General features: G+C 39.5%; 1 protein-coding gene across 6 annotated transcripts in view; it reads right to left on the bottom strand.

Moving 5' to 3' along the window:
• Positions 1-3,095: 3,095 nt before the first annotated feature.
• Positions 3,096-22,749, bottom strand: part of ICE1 (interactor of little elongation complex ELL subunit 1) — a 38,846-nt gene continuing 19,192 nt past the window's right edge. For 3 of the 6 annotated variants that reach the window (XM_074575667.1, XM_074575670.1, XM_074575669.1), the window contains 8 exons: positions 21,172-21,524; positions 15,833-20,569; positions 11,557-11,725; positions 8,270-8,430; positions 7,045-7,235; positions 5,782-5,888; positions 4,924-5,022; positions 3,096-4,010 (listed from right to left, as the gene is read on the bottom strand). In XM_074575667.1, coding sequence (XP_074431768.1) covers positions 3,829-4,010; positions 4,924-5,022; positions 5,782-5,888; positions 7,045-7,235; positions 8,270-8,430; positions 11,557-11,725; positions 15,833-20,569; positions 21,172-21,524 — 5,999 coding nt within the window. In that variant the 3' untranslated portion in view covers positions 3,096-3,828. Of the gene's footprint in view, positions 4,011-4,923; positions 5,023-5,781; positions 5,889-7,044; positions 7,236-8,269; positions 8,431-11,556; positions 11,726-15,832; positions 20,570-21,171; positions 21,525-21,610; positions 21,883-22,749 lie in introns of those variants that run through there. The other 3 variants (XM_074575668.1, XM_074575672.1, XM_074575671.1) reach the window with 3 other exon arrangements.

The raw sequence follows: 22,749 nt of genomic DNA, 5'->3' as shown, positions 1-22,749 counted from the left end.
ATATAACACAATTAGCTGAGCGTGGTTGTTATAGCAATAAGTAGAAGCAAGAGCCTCTCTGCATACCATTCCTTGGCACAAACTGTCTTATCACTCTGAACGAACCGCTTTAGACACAATCTGCTGTTAATTTCAGAGAGTTAGAAGAGGCCTAGCTAAGAACTAAAATTACTGAACAGAAAGTTGGTTCTGTTTTACCTCAAACCAGGACAATCAGTTTTAGAGGGTTTGATAAAATAACTAGAGCTTAAACAATCTAGAGTCCAGACCTTTCTTTTTTATGAAGACAAACCAAGAACTAATTCACAGCAGAAAAGATTTGCCACTATACCTAGACAGGTAGAATCATCCCAGAAAATACCCTAATGGTGTAACACACCAACAAAAAATGGCAGCATAGATCAAAGATGCTGCTTTTCGCAGAAAAATAGTTTTAAAAAAGTATGTATGTTCAAAATTAGTATTCCAGCAAGGGATAACTGTATGACTGAGCACACAGTGGAATACTTCTGCCAATAGGCTAGGATACAGACACTCAGAAAGTAACTTTTAGTATAAAGGCAGCTATTCCAGTAAAATAAATATTCTTTTTCCTAGAATAACTTATTCCAGCATCCTGTTCATCTACACACAAACAGACATAAAGGTAAACTGCTCCCCAATATTTATGACTGGTTTCTTTTCCTGGAGTAAATACCTGTCTGTCAGGGATTTGTCAAATACCTGAAAATACAGCTGTGAAGTCAGAAGCCCGTAGTACAAAATTGTCCTAATAATAAATGACTGCACACGCTTACTGCCTCCTACACCGCTGACTTCAATTTTTTAGCAATTGAGGCAGTTTTTCGTGTCTTAGGAATATGAGAAGGCATGGAGGAAGTCAAAACTTGGACATTCTCTGATACGCTGTTTGAGATAGGCCACATAGTCAACATTCGTGTGAGAATACAAGAAAGCAAAAATCTGCAAATGATGATAGAAAATCCCTGTTTTAATGGACTAAGCATTTTACACAAAACAGGATTTTAGTATTTGGGACACATATCTGGATGAGAAATTTACTTACGCAGTTTCTGATTAATGAGAATCATACAGCTAAAGTTTTCCATATGGTGAAATCGCTATACTTTCTTCACCTATTTATGGCCATTGTCATTTTACAGTTCCTTAAATACTGTAAATTTGACACTGTGTGGGGGAGGTACAAGTATTATTTTTATATGAGTGATTAGTATTTAACAGAAGCACATACTTTCAGGTGTTTTCTTTATTCAAATACAGTTTGCTTGGACAGTAGACAGTAACAACAGAATTAATATCAGGCTCACCTCTGGCACATGAAAAAATTATTCTGACGGTCATATTAGCAGAACAGAAGATTTTTCATGTAAATGAAGTTGTGGGGTTTTCTTTCTTTCTTTTTTTTTTTTATTCTGTTTCCAAATTAGCATAGCTGTAGATTTTCGGTCTCGGAGAACTCTGATAATTCCCCTGCAGATCTCATACACTTCAAATGTCAGTGTTTTATAAAAGTTCTAAGAACAAGAGGATTTTTTCTGTTTGCTGTCAAGATTTTTTGCATTGAAACATCTGCGATCCTTTTCTCACCTTTGTTTTCTTCTATTTGATCTATTTCCGATTAATTTTCTTTACCAGATTTATCAATACTTTGTCAGCCTTTGCTTACTTTTGTCCGTTTTCCACTCCAGATACTCTGTGCTCATTCTAATGCAAGAAAGATATGTAAAGGCTATTAAAATGAAATCCCCATCGTCCTCACCGTCACCAAAATGCCCAGTGTCCCAGACATCACACAGCTTCAACCCGAGGCAGATTAATTTCTACAGATCCTTATTGCAAGCCTTCAGGATAGGCATCTATAGCAGTGCTTGTTCTGCACAGGTATTACACTGATACTACGGACATTTTTCATTGACCTAGTTGGCTATGTTAAGCTCACTTAAGTCAGTCTGATGTCCAGAATGCCAGCAGCTATATCTGCAACTGAAATCCATGGACATTTTGCTCTGCATGGCTTCACTGCAGAGGAAAGGACCTCTCAGAGGGCTAGGAGATGGCAGTGGTAGTCAGGCTCTGAAAAGGCACAAAAATCACAACGCATATCAACACCAGCTCTTTGCACCACAGCTGACCATGCCAGCAGCGCTGGCAGCCAAAATGAAGAGAGAGTTGAATGTCCCAGACTACAGTACTAGCACAAAGCTGGAAAATGGCTAAGGGCCAAGGCAGCAACAAAGAAAATCAACACTAATGCAACCAAAGCCATCACCTCACTGGTGCTGGCAGAAATCAGCGTCATAAGGTTTTGCCTCCCACGTGGCTGGAAGCAACACAACTGCAGGAAGGGGATGACACTTATTTCTTTTAAGCAGCTCAGCATACTGCAGAGCGGAACCTCCAGGAAACACAAAATCCGTGAACAAGAGCTGAGAGCCTGCAGCTCATGCAGCAACTCATGGACCAAGAAATGTAACTTGCTCCTCAGGTGCCAAAAAGGTTTACGAGAACCAGAAGAAACCGTAAAGTGCTTGCTGCAATTCAAAGATACCGAACTGATTGAAGACAAACCCAAAAGCATAGATGTGCCTGCAAGGATGCAACGTGGAAAAAGAATAAGGTGTGAACTGTATGTTGTCCAATTTGCTCTGAGTTAAAGATTTCATTATGCAAGTTCACAGCTGGCTTCAGCAGCTAAAAGCCTTCTGATCTTTTTATGACCAAAAGAAAAAGCGAAAAAGAATGACACCACATCAAGGCTCTGGCAGAGTCTAGGTCCCACTACAATGAGTATCTGCATTAGCAAAGCTCATCCCTTCATATGGTTATAATCAGGGGGTGAAAACATAAGTTTTCAATGGATTTTTAAAACTACCTCCCCAGCCCCGAGGGAATACCAGAAAATTCTGGAGAGATGCAATATACCCTCTTTCCAGTAGGCAGAACTGCAGTGTTAGGGGCAGTTCATTCAGTGAAATGACCTCATAGGTAATTTCCTCCTGTCCACCATAGTAGTATTTATAGAAGGCTAGAAACAACAGTTCATTCTGCGTTACTTAAAAATACCAATGACACAATGGTGTTTGATTCTTTTATTATGAAAGGTACAAAAACACAGAGTGTAGTGAAGCTATCATTAGAAACGTGGACTTTTTTTGAACCAACTTTCTATTTACATACACAAAATTCCCCAAGTGGAACAATATCAAATGTGAGACACATTATCAGAATATACCATATATACAAGTTCAGAGATTTTGCATCTCTGTTGCTCTATACATGATTGTTGCACAAAAAGTCAATTTCTACTTGTCTTACACAAGTATTTTAAGTTAAGCTTATGAGACTACTCAAGCAAAATAAAGCAGAATCTGGACAAAGTTCTGCTATCTGAACAGTTACTTTATAAATACAGTATAAAAGAAATAGAGCTGGGTTTTCAGCTAGGCTCAATCTTCTGTTGTGTCAAATAGCCCATGCTCCAAATTGCTGGAAGTAAAATAATGGAAACTATTACTGGTTTTTATCGACATCAAACCAGAAATATTTCAGGAGTCAAAGACACACTGGTTTTCAGATCACCGATCAGTTATTAGGAAAAGCAAGTCTTCGTTTTTATTTATTTAAAACCCTTCCCTCAAACAGAAAAGACAAATAAAATACTTGAGCTTGCTTTGTGTGATAAGACATTCTGTTAAAAAAAATAAAATACAAGAGGACACACCACTTTGTAATTTTTTTAACTGTAACCAATTACTGCTTAGTAAAATAAGGCACTTCTTCCTTTTGATCAGTCCACTTAGCTAGATTTTAGTTTAGCTCCATTTTACACAGAGAACTGATTTCAGCTATGCCACTTGTGACAGCAAAAGGGATGCTGTTAAGAACTGTTGCTCTCCAAGCATGGATGGCCTCAACAATACCTTCTGGGTTGCAAGAGCCCAAGTCACAGAGTGAATATATGGCTGCCAGCTGCACACCCCAGGGAACACCTGCAAAAAGTTAACACAAATCAGCTTATAGAAAGTTTGGTATGCAGTAATGTTTTTGGGAAACCCGAATCTAAAGAAACGATTAGTTCAAGAATGGGAATTAAAACACATCAATTGGGATGCCTAAAACCCGAAAGTAGCAAGATGACAACCTGCACACAAATTCCGTAACAACTCATTTTATACTACACTTTCCAGTTTTCTGAATTCAACAGGTTTGTAGTATTCAAAGGTCATAAGAGATCTGAACATCTAGTGATTTTACTCTAGTTAACGGTGATGAGACTTTTATAAAAACAGTTAATTTTACACAGAGTCTGAAACAGACACAGCCATATACCATTTACTTGTAAGAATGCGTGACAGCAAGGAAGACAAGCAATACAAGTGGTTCAAAAAGGCTCCCTAACATCAATCAACGCTTCACTGCAAAATGGACTTAACATCCAGAATAACTTAGCAATATAGATCTCTACTGCCCTAATTGCCTTGCTTTGTCTCAGTCGGGAGTTTGGAGTGTCTTGCAGGCCTCTTCCAATACAACAATCTTGCTAGTAGCAAACTTCAGCATGAGCTGCTCAGGTAACAAATTAGCTGTTACTGCTCAAGTTAAGATCACCCTTTAAGTTCTCTGAGGCAGCTGACACGCTGTTCCATGAAGCAGTGTAATTCCAGGGTGGCTGAAACTATCTCAGAGAGTGTTCTTTGTCTCAAACAGAAGGTAATACATATGCTTTATTAACTTTGGAAGACAAAGGGACTGAAACTGAAAACTGTTTGTACTGTTACACACTAACATAAACCTGCACAAGCTGTTTTGGCATGTGTTTCTTCTATTCGTGTGTGTTCTGCTTATACTGGCAAGACTTCACATTGCAGATGTTACACTAAAGTTCCCCTAAATAAACATTACCTTCCTCTTTTGCATGCTGTACAAACAGTCCAATTACAGAACAAATATTCTTCACTGCAGCAAGATATCCTTCCTTCAAACCTATTCGGCCCAATCGACCTGAAAGAAAAAAGGTTACTACGTATCTGACATTTTAGACACTCAACTTCCTAATTTTTAGACTTACTGATTGTCTGTTGAAGTATCAACAGAAAATAAAAATTTCAGTTAAAAAAATTAGTCGTCCTTGTTACCATGCTGTCTCATGAACAACAGTTGTCCTATTCCTTTTGTGACTAAGGACCCCAAGACATTTTACGTCAGACTGTTCCAACCTCCCACAGGTTTACAATTTGTAACTGCAAAACTCTCAAAGAATGTAATTTCTGTTTAACAAACAATATTATATAGCCTACATACTGAAAACATCTGTTGAAACTCAAAGTTTATCTATTTGCCTTAAATACCACCTAGATCCCAAATAAATTAATCTAACTTAAAATTGCAGGAAGAGGTATTATGTTGCATATAAAACCTTATTTTACATACGCTTTATAGAAAAGTGTGTATCTACAGATGATTTAATTTTAAATACATAAAACATGCTAGTATTTGCTATCGCAAAATCAGAGTAACATCTCTCAAAACTTAAGCACATGCTTTCCACAGGCTGACGAACAGAAAATATCTGCATAGGATTTACAAAAGTTTGGCTTTTAAGGTGAAAGTTTTTGAAGAAAGTGGGAAAAGAAAAAAACCAACAAAACAACCAAGATGTAAAAAAAGGCAAAAATACTTCAATTCCCTTTCCAGGCAGGCTGACGCTTTCCAAGGACATAATTACACAAAGCAGTTCAACCAAGAATTTACATCACTTACCAATTAGCCTGAGTGTCAATGCTATAACGCTATCAGGAATGGATTGAGCAGTTTCATGCCCCTTTCTCTTCTTTACCCATTTATCCATAGAAGGCCAAAGCACTTTGCTGTGAAAGACAAATTAGTTTGAAAATCTGCATGAAGAAGTGGTACAGTATTTATACAATGATGTTTCCCTCTGTTTACCATGTATTTTCATAGCTCCACTTATATATTTAATTCACCTTCCAGGGAAACTCATAATAATCCAAGCATCCACAAATCTGAGTCATGTAAAGAATGTTTTAAACCCAAACAATCACAGCTAACTTTCTGGAGGAATCACCTCTGTTCAGAACAGTATTGCTGTTCATCTTCCGTTCATTTCCCTGCAAGATTCTGCATCTCTGCCTTAAGTCAAGAACTTGCCCCACTGACTTCACAGATGTATATGAAATCCAGTTACTTTCAAATGTCATGCAAGCTTCTCTTATGACTGAAAATTCAGAGTTTGCACGCTACAAGTAGCATCTGATGCTTGTTTTTAAATCTGAAAGGACCTGAGATAAGACCTTTTTCATCCTTAAAATGATGCTAATAGACCTAGTTACTTGTTACCAGCACAACCCCACACAGGCAATCAACTCTATGGCTTTAGTTAAAATGACATACCTTCCACTGAAGCTAATTTATATCCATCTTAAAAGTATTTCACTAAAAATAACTTCTTTACTATTTGAAAGCATGGAACTTGTATAAGATACTTGACAATGATTTCAAGTTATTTACTTTATACTCAATGATTGCATTGTTGTAGTCAAACAAACACCATATTTTTGGAGATTCCACTAAGTTATGTAAATTCTACATAGAAAATAGGAGCTGTCAGATTAAGGTAGGTACCAAAATGACATTTTTTACACCAAGTTAAGTATGGTAGCAGTCCATGCATTGGATTATAGGGTTCAAAGAAAATTTAAGACATTGAATCCAAGTATTATAATGGTTTTAGAATTAAAATCAGACTGAAATCAGGATAATACACTCATGAGTATGGTTACATTTCACTTTCAACACTGAAGGAGTGCTAGTTACACATCAACAGTTCCACTCTCACTTTCTAGTGATGGGGGAGAAGGGAATTCAACAAAACAATATGATTGATTGTTCCTCGGAACTTGTTTTGTTGACAAACAATCCATCTCAAATCACTCACAGTTGTCCACACACAGCCATTTTAAAAGCAATTATTTCTTTATTATAAAGGTTCACAGAGTTAATTACCTTACAACATTGTCATGTGTCCAGTCCCACTTCAGGCGAGAGCAGAGTAGCTCAACAGCAAATATGTACTGCCAAGCATCTTCACTCAGATCTTCTCCATACTGCTCACTCAGTTGAAATTCTACTTTTGGACACAACTGCATTTCTAAAAGCAGGTTTGAGACCATAACACCAGCATCTAAAGAGGAACTCTGGAATTTTAGAAGGTGATTATCTTAATGCACGAAAAATTACCAACCCAGAACCAAACTCTTTACATATATTTGATTCCGACTGTGTGTCTGCTTGAAGGCAAGGGCCCTGATAGTTTTGAAACCCACTATTAATACCAGGCATGCTTGTTGGAAGTACTATAGTTCTGTAAATACCAAGTGAACAAAATCATCTTGATTCATAGCTTGCCTATTCCCTAACCTAACACGCTGCTCCACAACTGCCTTGGGGCTGCATCTGCATGATATAAATTTGCTGCTATTGATATCAAGTGTGTCTCAATTTTTCCTTTTCGCAACATCCCTTTCAGTATGGTAATATGTGCCTGCTGAAAACGGACAGAAATTAAATGACTCTCCCAACGCCTCAAAGTCAAATCTCCAAAGTCCTTAGGTCCTTAACATTGGTAATCCTTCTGCCATCACTGCCGTTTTTTACTGATCATGCCAACTGCTTATGAAATTAATTTCTGATTAATTTCTGATATTAATTCATCTTTTATTTTTTTGGTGATAAATGGGTATTTACAGTCTACTTCACAGAAAGATCATAAGTAAGAAGAGACAGGCTCATCTTAAAATTAACTGTGATAAATAATTGCCTATTACACAGAGAACTATGAAAGACAGACAAGCCCAACACATACTAAGAAAATCCCAACAAAACAAAAAACAGACCTCAAAGAACATCAAAGTCACAGTTCCACTGAGGGACAGAATTCTCTAGTCCAAGAACACTCCAGTCAAAGTTTAAAAGCAACATTTACTTTTAATGTTAAATAGAGGGATTAGTATTTAATAGGAAAAACAAGAAAAGTCATGGGTTCGAGTAAGGGTCTAGACATCCACAGGAAAAAGGCCCGAAGCAGCATGAGTTGTGCAATTGTACGCATTCTTTGAGAGATTCAACGGGTGTCTTCACACCCTTCATCAGAATTAAGCCGCTTGACTTGATTCAGCCAAAGCAACCAATGCAGACAAAAGCTGATACTGACAATGAAAGAAGACGTTACCTGTTCCCAGTTGAGATAAGCACTCAAACAGGCCAGTGTCTCATTGCTTGCACTCTGCCTGACAACTAATTGCATAGCTTTGTTAACTGCACCTTGGAAGACAAATATATCAGACCATATATTTGTGATAAATAAAATCAATTTTTCTGAGTCTGGAAAGTCTAAGGAAAAAAAAGAGAGAACAGATTAAGTTTTTAACGTTTAAAAACACACACAAAAAAATATATATACACACTCAGGCATTAAAAGCTAGTACGCTCTTCAGCAAGATAACTAGGAAAGAAGGCACAGAAGTCACGTAACAACTGCAGCCCAGGGAAGGGGAGTCGTACTAGCACATCTCAGTCCCAAGATGAAGAAAAAAGAAGACCCAAGAAAAGAAACAAAACACACACACCACCAAGCCACCTCCTCCACTGTAATGTCACTTTTTTTTAAGTAAAAAAAAAAAAAAAGGCTTCACTGGACTTTGCTGTGTTATGACACTGCAAAAGGACCTTTCCTTTTGCATTTTGAGGTTAGTATCCCTTCATCCTTCTTACTGCACTGTAGTTCACTGAGAAGAATGGTCTTGGAGCACTGAAACTGGATTCTTTTAGAATGAAATTAAACTGGAAGATGTGCTCTAGAATCCTGCTTAATACACTCCAGTCACAAATGATCGGTCTGATTACTGGATCAAACTAGATCTAGTCCAAAAGAAAAAAAATAGTCTTGAGATTCGTAATAATGTGAAAATCAGGTCTTCAGTACAAATCCACAGTACTTGCTAACACCCTGCACCCATACACCTATGAAATCCACGTGGAAAAAAACAAACAAACAAAAAAAAAAAACCAAAAAACCCCCACAACTTTGCAAAGAACTTTCATACAATTCAAATATGAAATCTGATATTGCTCAGCATTTTCCCAGACTCCGTCAAGGAAATCATACAAGTTGTAAGTGAGCGTATATGAATGATGCATGTCAAAATTTGTATTTCCATAGACACTACTGTGTGCTACTGATATAATTGAATACAACTCATTCATTAAATTCATTCAGAACAAGTATCTGACAACTATATATCCAGAACTATATGAATAAGAGAGGACAGAGTTCCAGGCCATCAAAGGGAAGCTAACAGACCCTTCTGAACACCAAAGCAGAGACCTTCAAGGCAAAATATTAGGACAAAACATGAGTGGGTGGACTGCAAGCAATAAGAAGTACACTGGAATAAGCAAGAGGTAGATATTACTTTCATGCATGAAATGAAATACTGCAATACATATGCCTGAAACAATACTGTCACTATAGAAAGCTAAATGTGTCTTCCCTCTTCACTTCAGCATAACTTCCACATTTTCAGAAAGATCTTAAGAACCAGAGAGCATATGAAAATACACCAAATGAAGAAGCTTTAATGGATTCACCAAGCATAAGGAATTTACGGAGTTCCATCCAATGTCTTGGGTGGGTCTTCTCTATTCTGAGGACCCTCATCACATAAGAATGAACTTTTTTTTTTGTCAGAACAAGGACTATTGCTAAACTAGAATTATCTACATGCTGCAACTTGAATTGCCTGCCCATGAATTTGGAACACTTAAAAGACTCACTTCAGTGATGAGTACGAGTTAAAGGGGCATCAAAAGAAGAAAAGAAAAAAAAAAAAACCCCAGAGGAACAGAGGAGGGGTAAAAGGAAAAAAAACCCAAAGAATGGTAACATTTAATTTATAGTCATTTAAGGTAGAACACCTGACAGGAGAAGAGAACAAAAAAGGATGGACAAGAAGTCAATAAAACAGATGATGGTAGTACTGACTGTTTGTAGTCAATTTGGCAATTGTGTAGCTGGCACATAGCTCACAGCTGTGTTGCCATCGTTCTGATGGGAACTAACATGTGAAGCTACATGAAAGAGAAAACCCTAAAAATAAATGCATCGTAATCAGATCAAAATAACCAAATTTAAAAAAACCCAAACAACCCTTAAGATGTGTTTACAGCCGTTCACACTCAAAAGACAACAATAAAAACCACAGAACAACCTCAACAGAAATTTATGCAATTCAATGTATAGAACAGAAAAAACATTCCACAAAAATCTGCATATAGCTACTGATCTTTTGGATCTTACCCAGAAAGAGAAAGGAAAAAAAAAAAGGGGGGGATGTTTAATATTTGCAAGAGCCCACAGAAAGACAAAGTACCAAGGTACTGCAAAACAAAAGGCTTAATTGTTAATTTAGACTAAGAAAAGGGATCTGACAAGTAATAGTTTCTGACATGGTGCAGTATTAAAACTATTAACATGAAATAAGTGAAAGGAGAGTTATGATGGACTACACAAAGGACAGAAAAACAGATAAGAAAACAGGAATTCCAAAAAGAACCCAAGCAAAAAACCCCAAACAAAAATACTCCAACTCAACAACAAAAAAGATAATTAAGACCAAAATAAAATCGCAGTCCTTAATAAGATTAAAAAAAAGACAGGGATGTTATATGGAAGATAACCACTAACTGAAGCAATCAAAAGCGGTAGGATTTCGCTCCTCATTGCTCTCAAGTTTTATTTTATATTTAATTTGAAACACAGATACCACTATACTGTTCTGAGCTCTGGATGGCTCAGTATTTTCAAACTAAGTGAAGTCCTTCTAGAACTAAGACAGACTCTTAGTTTACAATGACAGTATGTATGTATGTATTTATTACCTTTGTCACCGGGAACAAAAGGGAGGGGGGAGAGGAAGGGAACCAAAATGAAAAAACCTCTCAACAAAGCAAGACTTTGGATAATGGGAAGTAATAAAACTTTAAGGAGGACATGTTGTACAAATACATCAGTTTTGACCATGGTATTGTTCAACTCCTGACACTATTTTAATCCAATACATGTTTTTAAATCACACTTGCTTTATGAATCAGTGCTTACTCAGTTAAAATAAAAAGAAAATACTAATAAGCAAAAAGTACAAAATTCCCTGGAAACACATTATCATTTTGGGGCAAAGATGAAAGCACAGAGGATCCTAAATAAAATATTTCTTTGGAAAAACGAGTAGACTACTAAAAGCCCAGGTCATCACCGAACTGAAACACAGATATGGAGGAACTGTTAGAAAGGAAATTTCTTCAAGAACAGTCTATACTTCTGCACTACAGAAAAAAGTTCTAAGGAAAACATCCCTTTCACAGGATTTTTCTTTGTTTTTACAAACATAATCATTCTGGAACACTACAGCAAAGGCAAACAGCATCTTTAAGATCCAAGACCACTAAGCCATACTATACCTTCTTTAAGTAGGCTATAGCAGAAAAGGCGGGCTCTTTCCAAATCTCCCAACTGTCGACAAATTCCTGTATAGACTCGACATAGAGCCTGATTGAAATTGTAATCTGTGGCATTCTTCTGAGTCTTGAGTTTATTGAGAATAACATCCAACAAGGGCTCTGCTAAATGCTATAAGGCACAAAAAATACAGTTAGACTATGATATACATAAGAATATTTGATAACGTTATAGTAGTATGACAAGTAAAAAGAACTACTATCTTATTTGCAAGAATACTGTTTGCATACATCTAAAAATGCAGAAAAGTAAATGAGAGGCAACCAGCAAAAGACAAAAAAAAGAGCGAGGAGCAACTTCTCAGAATAAATATGCCTTAAACAGATGCAGACTAGGACCACCATTCTTTAAATATAAACTGTTTAGATACGCGATTAAAAAGTATCTTCCTTAAAGAAAAAGTGAGGAGAGGAACCCAAATAACCTAATCAGAGCAAATGGAGCAATGTCTTGACTACTTCCAGAGGTGGACAAACAGCCCACTGTCCAGGCATGAGACTTACTAGTCAACAGCAGTCACTCCCCAGATGACCTTACACACTGCAAGAGGTGGGGAGGGGGTGTTACTGTCTACAGTAACATGGGACTCAATATGAGATGCAAAGAAAGAGAATATTGGGATTGTACAAGATTTACTATAGGAGGTTTAGAGGGAGGGCTAAAAGTGGGGAGTAGAATGAAAGGCTTAGGACCCAGGTGCTGGAGAGGCCACAGGTTTAGACTGGGTACCTGCAGACACCAGGGAGCCTGAATGTTGGCTTTGTGGGGAACCAGAAGGTCCAAACCAGCTATCTGAAAGACTGGGGGTCTGAAGTTCAGCTGCACATAAGGCCATACGTCTGGACCAGCTACTGGAGGAAGGTGTGTGCGCTTCCATGCCTCTGTCAGTGCATGAGACAAGTGGAGAGAACAGGAGTCACCTACTGGATATACTGAGTGGTCTAATGTTAGCTACTGGAGGGATCCATACTGTCTGCATATGTATGTATGTATGTATTTTTCACTACCAGGCTTTCACCCTGATCAGCCAGAGAAGGGAACAAGAGCAGGCACATACTGTGTGCCTTTGTGCCTATTAGGAGTATGTATTCATAGAATCATAGAATCATAGAATTGTTGAGGTTGGAAGGGACCTTTAAGATCATCGAGTCCAACCTTTAGCCTACCCTGACAAGAGCCACTTCTAAACCATGTCCCTCAGTGCCCCATCTACCCTTTTTTTAAACACCTCCAGGGATGGTGAATCCACCACCTCCCTGGGCAGCCTATTCCAATGTTTAATAACCCTTTCAGTGAAAAAATGTCTCCTAATATCTAATCTAAACCTCCCCTGACGTAACTTGAACCCGTTTCCCCTCGTCCTATCACTTGTCACCAGGGAGAAGAGGTCAGCCCCCATCTCTCTACAACCTCCTTTCAGGTAGTTATAGAGGGTGATAAGGTCTCCCCTCAGCCTCCTCTTCTCCAGGCTAAACAACCCCAGCTCCCTCAGTCGTTCCTCATAAGGTTTGTCCTCCAGGCCCCTCACCAGCTTTGTAGCCCTTCTCTGGACACGCTCCAACACCTCAATGTCCCTCTTGTAGCGAGGGGCCCAAAACTGAACGCAGTACTCGAGGTGGGGCCTCACCAGTGCCGAGTACAGGGGGATGATCACTTCCCTAGTCCGGCTCACCACACTATTCCTGATACAGGCCAGGATGCTGTTGGCCTTCTTGGCCACCTGGGCACACTGCTGGCTCATATTCAGCCGGCTGTCAACCAACACTCCCAAGTCCTTTTCTGTCGAGCTGCTTTCAAGCCATTCTGCCCCAAATCCTGTAGCACTGCATGGGGTTGTTGTGACCCAAGTGCAGGACCCGGCACTTGGCCTTGTTGAACCTCATACCATTGGTCACAGCCCATCGGTCCAGCCTGTCCAGATCCCTCTGCAGAGCCAACCTACCCTCAAGCAGATCAACACGCCCGCCCAGTTTAGTGTCATCTGCGAACTTACTGAGGGTGCATTCAATCCCTTCATCCAGATCATTGATAAAGATATTAAAGAGAACCGGCCCCAGCACCGAACCCTGGGGGACACCACTTGTGACTGGACACCAACTGGATTTAACTCCATTTACCACCACTCTCTGGGCACGGCCATCCAGCCAGTTTTTTACCCAGCAAAGAGTACACCTGTCCAGCCCATGAGCAGCCAGTTTCTCCAGGAGAATGCTGTGGGAAACGGTGTCAAAAGCTTTGCAAAAATCCAAGTAGATAACATCCGCAGCTTTTCCCTCATCCACTAAGTGGGTCACCTTATCATAGAAGGATATTAGGTTTGATAGGCATGACCTGCCCTTCACAAACCCATGCTGACTGGGCCTGATCACCCTGTTCTCCTGCATGTGCCATGTAATGGCACTGAGGAGGATCTGTTCCATGACCTTCCCAGGCACCGAGGTCAGACTGACTGGCCTGTAGTTCCCTGGATCCTCCTTCCGGCCCTTCTTGTGGATGGGTGTCACATTTGCTAACCTCCAGTCAGCTGGGACCTCCCCGGTTGTCCAGGACTGCTCATAAATGATACCAAGTGGCCTGGCGAGCACCTCCGCCAGCTCTTTCAATACCCTTGGGTGGATCCCATCCGGCCCCATAGATTTGTGCACATCCAGGTGCTGAAGCAGGTCCCTCACCATTTCCCTTTGGATTAGAGGGGCTTCATTCTGCTCCCCATCCCTGTCTTCTAGTTCAGGGGTCTGGGTGCTCAGGGAACAACTGGTCCTACTGCTGAAGACTGAGGCAAAGACTTCATTAAGTACCTCAGCCTTTTCCTCATCCTTGGTCACTATGTTGCCGGCCCCATCTACTAGAGGACAGAGATAATCCTTAGTCCTCTTCCTATTGCTAATATATTTATAGAAGCTTTTTTTGTTGTCCTTGACAACAGACGCCAGGTTTAGCTCCAGCTGGGCTTTGGCCCTCCTGATTTTTTCCCTACATAGCTTAACTACCTCTTTGTAGTCCTCTTGAGTGGCCTGCCCTTCCTTCCAGAGGCCATAGATCCTCTTTTTTTCCCTAAGTTGTAACACTAGCTCCCTGTTTAGCCAGGCCGGCCTTTTTCCCCGACGGCTTGTCTTCTGGCACATGGGGACAGCCTGCTCCTGCGCCTTTAAGACTTCCTTCTTGAAAATCATCCAGGCTTCCTGGGCTCCTTTGCCCTGGAGGACTGCCTCCCAGGGGACTTTGTCAACCAGGCTCCTGAAAAGCCCAAAGTCCGCCCTCCGGAAGTCCAAGGTAGCAGTTCTGCTGACCCCTCTCCTTGCTTCTCGCAGAATTGAAAACTCTATCATTTCATGGTCACTGTTCCCAAGACAGCCTCCAACCTTCACATCCCCCACAAGACCTTCCCTATTTACAAACAACAGATCCAGCAGGGCACCTTCCCTAGTTGGCTCTCTCACTAGCTGTGTCAGGAAGTTATCCCCTTCAGTTAATTCAGTCTTGCTACTGGCCGGATCGGAAACATAAAGCTGCCACAATATTGCTTCTATGAAGTTACCAAATTTGGCAACTCCTAACAAAGATGACCTGGGAACTTGGTAGCAATATCTGTGGAGAACTTAATTACATTCAAGAATTGAAACAGGGCAAAATGCTGCGGTGCATCAACTAGTGAATTATGCTGCTGTGAACTATGGATTATCTGTGGGAAAGACAGCAATTAAAGGGAATTTTTTCAACACCGATGCTAAGCAAGTTCTGAGAAACCAACGAAGGAAAGATTTTTTTTGCAATAAAATTAATTTGAACAACCTCATGCAGAATAATAAAGGTAAACATGGAATGAAAGGATATGTCATTGTATATACAGTGCAGTTTATCTTATTTAATTGAAAAAAAATATAATGAAACCTCACACTTTTAGAGGAACTCCTAGAATTATTAGTGCTGCCCACTACAAAAAAATGCTGCAAAAATAAAGCGCTTTACTATCAGAACAACATAAGGAAAGCGAACATATTTACAAATGCAGTTTTGCACCACTGAACAGTAATTTCTTGTGAAGTTCTGTATTTTCTTAAGTTATACAAGTTTAGATGTCCAATAACCTTCCAATACTACACTTTGTCACTGCAGATTGCCTGAACAATTGAGAATTCAAGTACTACACACTTAAAACTCCTTTCATTTGCACAGAAGTCATTATTAAAACACAAAATTAAGAACTATGCTACTTACCTTGTTTTTTATACCAAATTCATAGACAACTTCTTTCTCTTCATCTCTCATTATTGGAATCTTTGAGATACTGCCAACATACACATGACCGTGAACAACTGGTAACAAGTCAAAACAGGACTCGGCAATTTTCTTCAACGCCAAAGAAACTTTCTGGCAGTCAGGATCAATAACTTTTTTTTCTGGCAACGATGCTTCTAAACTGGAACTGTGTGCCGAATCACTGATTTCACAGCTTTTGTCACGGAAAGCCTCCTGCGTTTCAGAGACTCTGTTTTCAGTATTTCTGATCGCAGCAGTATCACTGGGCTCCCGCTTTGGTGGTTCACCATCCAGCCTCAATCTCTTTGCGCTTCTTGGCATAGATACTGGCAGTAGCGTCCGTTTTTCAAGATGACTTGATAAGCTTGAAAACAATTGCTGATTTTGCACATCTTTGTCTTGATCTTTGCTACTATCAGATTTCAAATTGCTCCCAGTTTTAACAAAAGCAGTTGACGTCGATGCAATTGCTTTGAACCCACCTATTTGCGCCACAGGTCCTGGCAAACTTTGGCTGTCTGAAAAAGCACATCGGTTAAGCTGAATATTGCCTTTCAGGATGTTTAGTGTCCTTGCCCTTGCAGACAGTTCCGGATACATAGTGTCCAATATTTTTACAGAGTTCTCCTGAGGAGCACCTGGAGCAGCACTATCAGCTGCAAACAGAGGAAACCTTCCTGGGACCGGAAGTGCGTGCTTTGGAATGGAAGTACAAAATTTCAAAGGGGAGGAGCAAATTCTTCTACCTACTGCCACTTCTGAGGGTGAGGGAGGAGTAAATAAGAGAGCAGATTTTACCGCTGGACTATCTGTTAATGGAGACATGAGAGGAGGAACAGGAGTTTCACGTAGCGGGGATATCAGGTCATCAAGAGGAGAAAGCAAAAAGGATTGACCCTTAGAAGACATTACTGGGGACACGGTACATGCAGCTTTTGGAGGTGTAGCAATCAAAGGCAGTAACAAGGGGGGCAGAGGGGGGCCCATCTCTTTCCTGATTTTATTTATAGTCTCAGATGAGCATTTTGTTGGCATAGAAGTATCAGCATTTGCAAGAACTGGCTGAGTTAGTTTGAGAGTCTTTGTTTTTCTTCTACCTTGAAATAGCCTCTTTGATAGCTTGGCATGCATTACTTGGGCGGCTGCCTTGGCTGAAACAGTCAAGATTTCAGATGGTTCTTGGTCGTTGCACTTCAATTTATCGCTCTTTTTGGTAGCAACATCCACACAAGCCTCTGACTCCAACGTACACAGCTTCTCAAATACTGGTTTTTGTGGCTCAGAAACCGGCCTAACTGCCTGACAACCGCACTCTACATCAGACAGGGCTGGATTTGGAAGATGCTTGACTTTTTTTTTTTTCCTGTTGCTATCATCTAGAATAACATCAGTGTTGTTTTCTCCTATGTTGCAAGAAGTGCAAGTTTGATTATGATTATATTCTTCAAACACTGAGACCCCCATATGAACACCATGTGGCAGACTGTGCTCCACATTTGACTGAAATTTTTCAGAATCATTTTCTCCAAGGAAATTGCCAAGTGCTAACGTTCTTGCATCTAATTTAGTGGTTTTTACAGCCAGTCTGCAAGTTTCTGAGAATCCAGTTAACATCTGGCATAGTGGTAATCCGTTTTTTGAAGCATTTGGTATCACAGGGCTTTCTTTTGATGCCCCGGTTTCTAACAGATTTCCCTCGCTGTCATTGATGCATCCAGCTCTCTTAAGATCTACAATGCATTCATTAGCACCCTCAGTATTTTCAGACATTGCTAATATACACTCGCTTTTCCAAGGGGCTAAGTCTTTAGAATAACCCTCCCCAACCACACTTGACAACTCATTTGCAGTATCTGGTGAGGTGTTTGTTTCACAGCGTGTATCCGTATCCACCATGGTGTCTGCTTTTAGATGACTAACTTTTGAAGTATTTCCTTGCTGCATTGTTGAATGAAGTTCACATACCTGGTAATCAGCATGAACAATTGCACCAGTTTCCAGAGCACCCAGTGCAATTCTCCTGGAAGCTCTCAGTTCCTTTCCGAACATGGGAACACATTCAGAATGTTTAACATACCTAACTTTTTGTATAGAACAGTCTTTCTCTTCTGATTCATTGCTCTGTTCTGGCAGATCAAAATCATTTTTAGACCTTTTTATGGCATTTTCCCCAGATGCCTCAAAACTATTCAATTCTTTGCTTTCTCCCCCAGCTGTTAGTGAACCAGGTCTAGAAGGATCTGTTCTAACCTCCCATGTAGAGGTTCTGCATCCTGATTCTTGACAATCAAGCTTTTGGAGAAGAAAAGTATTCTCATCAGAAGAGTTTGCATCCAGGATCTGTGATTTAACAGATGTCTGAAGTTCTTTATCTACTGGCTGTTCCTTCTCATCTGGAATTTTCACTTCATTTTGGGGTAAGTATTCCTTCTCAGGGCAGTCCATTTCTTTGCACATGTTGTCTTTTTCAGCAGATAGGATCTCAGCACCATCTTCCAAGCTTTCTGAAGGAGAGTTAAATGTGCTACCCATAACACATTTTCTATCTCCTTTGTTGTCCCATGTATGGGAAAAAGCACTCTCTTCTGTGAAATTAGTTTCAACAAAACTGACAACTTTCTGAAGACTTGAAGTTAGGTCAGGAGGCGTTGTGGATTCCAAGCCCATTCTCACTTGCACAAGAGAATCTGTTTCTTCAGTACTTATACAGCCCAACTCCGAGTCCTCTTGAGTAGAAAAAGCCAAGCCACTATTAAAATCCATTTCTGAAGTAGGCTGGCAGATGTTCTCTGAAATACTATTTTTCTTCACAACATTCTCTTCCCAGTTAAATGAACTGTAACAAGTCTCAGTCACCAATTCCTTGCTTTGATTATTTAATTCCCCTTTTATTTCATCACATTTAACATTTTCAGTTACTGAGAACCGATTCAGAGGTTTTGCAAACTGTGCCTGAGAAGTAAGATTACTTTCTACTAAGACAGATTCGATGGTATCCACTCCTGCTAACAGCTCACTGCTTTCCTCTCCTAACTCTTCTGGATTAACTTTGAATTCAGTTTCTTGAGATTCAAACACTCTAAAGTTTTGAGCTTTGGACAACCCATGTTCTACTGTACTGCACGGATTTTCAGGTTGCTTTATTTCACCTTTTATTTTTGTGAAATCTAACATAGAGGATTCGCACTTAGCTACACTGCTTTCTGCATCAATAATACATGCCGTCTTTGTTAGTGCAAATATACTTTCCAAGTCTGACTTCCCTTGTGATAAATTACTACCATTTTCTTCCTGGTGTGGATTGCCTTTCAAATATGCCCCCTCCTTTATATCTACTAATTTTCCATTTTCTGCACTATGCAGTAGCTCTGACGATTCAGCTATTTCTAGAACACACTTTCTATTAAATTTCATGGCTAATTCAATAGTCTCAGGTCTGGTTATATTCACGTCTTCAATTGTGAGCCGTTCAGCATCTTTTGGAAAGGCTGACAAAGCCTCCATACCTACATTTTTGCCTATGTCATCCATAGACAATGAATTTCTGATTCCTTCAATAGCAGGTACAGGTAAGTAGTGTCTAGAGACTTGGACAGTCTCTGGTTCACATTCTTTGTCCACTTCATCTTTTATTTTTTGCACACACTGTTTCTCTAGTATCTCTTCAGCGCCATGTTTTATTTCAGAGCACTGAGAGTATGCAGAGATCACAATAGCTCCACTGTCTGCCTCAGTCTCCGTAATTATTCCCTCACCATCACGCTGTATCATTAGGTCTTTAGGACACTCCACTTCACAGAAGGCTTTTGACAATACATTTTCAGAGAGCTCTCTCTCATTATTTGCTTCTGCATAGAGTCCTTTCATCTGTATTGCAGCTGTTATGTCCTCTCCAATTACCACTTGTTTTATGTTTCTGCCTACATCACTTGCCATATTAGTTACTTCGACTACATTTTTTGATTCCTTTTCAACCACTTCATTCTGTGCCAACACATCAGATTTCTCCTCAGAATCTTCACTTTGAAGCACAATGCATTCTTCAGGTGGCAAATGAGTAACATTTTGGGTAACAGATACTGCCCTAGGAGTTTCTGTCTCTCCTGATAATTCATCTCTTTCTGCTTTCATTAATTTACCATGCTTTTCCTGTGTACCCTCATAATCAACACCTCTGATTAAGATTACATTCTCTTCTGTTTGCTCTACCTCACTACATTTTTCCATCTGATTCTGAGGCTTGAAACTGCGTAACATAAAATCAGCTGGAGAACTTCCCTCTACACCGTGCATGTCCTCACTATCTGCTTTCTGTTCAATGGCTTCCAATTCACGTGCTCTTGCTTCAGTTACTTCTCTCTTCTCAGAATTTTCCTCCAAACAATCTTTGTTAGTTTCCATGTTTGTAATTAAAGTAGCAGCTTCAGCTTGCTTTGTTTCATCATCTCTCTCCTCCTTGCTTGACATCTTTGGACCAATATGAACATTCTTTTCATTCCAACTCAGGTTACTTGAGATTTCTGCATCAGGACCACGCTCAAATGATTTGCTCTGTCTGTTACACTCCTCAGTGCGGCTGAATACATTGCAACCCTGAGGCTGAACTTGGTCATCTTGTAAAATACCCTCCACTGCAGCAGCACTACAATCAACTTCTTCATCACTGGAACCTGTGACTTCTCCAAACAGTATATCCTTTAATGAAAAATACAAAGTTAATATTCCAAAGCTTAGTACAAGTTTTAAGAGCTATTTCTCTAAACAAATACACTGGTGGCCCTGACATGCAGTCGTTTTGAGAGATCAAGGCTGATCAACAGAATTACATCCTTCTTCATTATTGTTCTTCAGAGGAAATGGAAAGTACCTCTGTGAAAAGTCAAGAAACTCCTTTACCTACTTATTTGCATTCTAAGATTACTGGAAAACAACATTTCAGTAGGTGCCCCTTGACTTTCAAGCTGTGGAATTTTGCTATGAAAGCCATGCTTATTCCCAACAGGAGTTGGGCCTGTAAATCTGCAACACTGGGAAAAGAAATTATGACAGCAGTTGAGACATGGGTGACTTTGTTTTAAATATACTTCTGAAAATTATGTTTTGCCCTCTTCCATAGGCAGTATGCCAGATGGTAAAAAAGTATTCATATGGATCTAAATGCTCACACAGAGACCCTTTCAGAAAATAACTAATACTGATACTAAAAAAAATATAAAAACCCAGGAATATCACATCATTATTTTTGCAGTAATTATACAACCAAGTTAGTGCCAAGTCAGACACACCCTGGAACTCACCTGTGTAGTTAGTGGTGAAAGCTGTACTGGAGAAAGCAGAGCAGGGAGAGGTCTGGCCCAATTCAATATATCCATCACATTTCTACCTGGGCCCTTTTGCTCCTGATCGGAGAAGTCTAAACCACTGTGTGCCCGATGTGTCTGTTCTATCACTTCTACAGTTTTATCCTCACTGCCATGCAGACATTCTTCAGTAGTCCTGTTCTCAACACAGTCACCTTCAAAAGGCTCAGTACTTGTCTGAAGTTGCATGGCTGTTAGAGAATTTTGCTTTCCAGCACTTTCTAGCGAAGAATACCAAGGTAGCGTTTTGGCATCACACTTCCTGATCTTTTGATGGATTTGTACAGTTTCTAAGACACAAAAATATTGTTAAGAGTTTTTTTCCCCCTCACATTTTTCTTTATAGAGATGATACATCATAATAAGAAGCACTTACTGTCACTTTCAGAAATATTTTCCTTACAGAGATCAGATGTTATTCACAATCAATTCTTTTTTCATGAGAAAGGTGTATATATATGTGCAAAGAGCTCCCACCCAAACCACCTTCTGACTTGGATCATTAAGACTATTCTTCCTAATTTTTCTTATCAGGAAGGTCCATACTAGGTAGGTCCATACAGCTCAATGATTTATTTCAGTTGTAGCCCAGTAACTCATGTTCAGGAAAAGCAGGAGAAGCATGCAGTGACGTTCACCACTCAGGCTGTCATTCTCAACTTAAAGCATCCTGCAGCTTTGACCCTGCCATAAACACAGTAAGGGAGTTCTTAGCTATATTCCTAGTTTTATGATTTAATGTGCATATGCTTTTAAAGTGTTTGTTCTTTAAATTTCAATATTGAGTCTAATTGTACAAGATTTTGTCTTTTATGATATGACTCGGTTAAAGCTGAACCCTTAAAAAAACCACAAAACCAAACTTTCTTAGAAGTGAGGTTTCCCCCAAAACATACCTATGCACAAAGGGGTTTGAACCACTAAGACAATGAAAGATACTAAGCATTTGACAGCCCTTCCAAGAGAAGGTCAGTTATAGCAGTTTTACACAGTTCATCTAGCAGCAAGAAAGCATGTCCAAATGCTCGGTGTGATTCTTCGCATTGTACATTTGTTTTGATCCTTTTCAAATCACACTTTTTGTTATTATACTGTATTATTACATGCAGACAAAACACATTGCCCCAGGAAAGTCTAAACAGTAGAGACAAAGAATTTAAATATTAATTATAATTGTGCTAGATACTTTTAACAGTGAAAAGATGGCCCAGTTTTCTGAAATTTAAATTCTATGATTTTATAAAAAGAAAAGATGACCTCAAATAAAACACTAGAAAACAACAATCCCAAAACCCCAGTGTGCCACACAAAACTAGAACCTACTCTGTAATATTTGCAGTTCTTATACAACACTTGTATATGGGATCTTGTTTACAGTGCTCACAAACACTACTGGACACAGAACCAGCAGTACTCAAGGAAGAGATCAAGCCTATTTTGCGTACATCCAAGTACCATCCCACAGTATAAAGAACTGGACATGCACAAAATGATTTTGAACAGAGGATGTATTGA

This window comes from Larus michahellis, chromosome 2 (assembly GCF_964199755.1).
Source record: "Larus michahellis chromosome 2, bLarMic1.1, whole genome shotgun sequence".
Taxonomy (NCBI): Eukaryota; Metazoa; Chordata; class Aves; order Charadriiformes; family Laridae; genus Larus; species Larus michahellis.
This window is presented reverse-complemented; position numbering and strand designations above follow the sequence as displayed.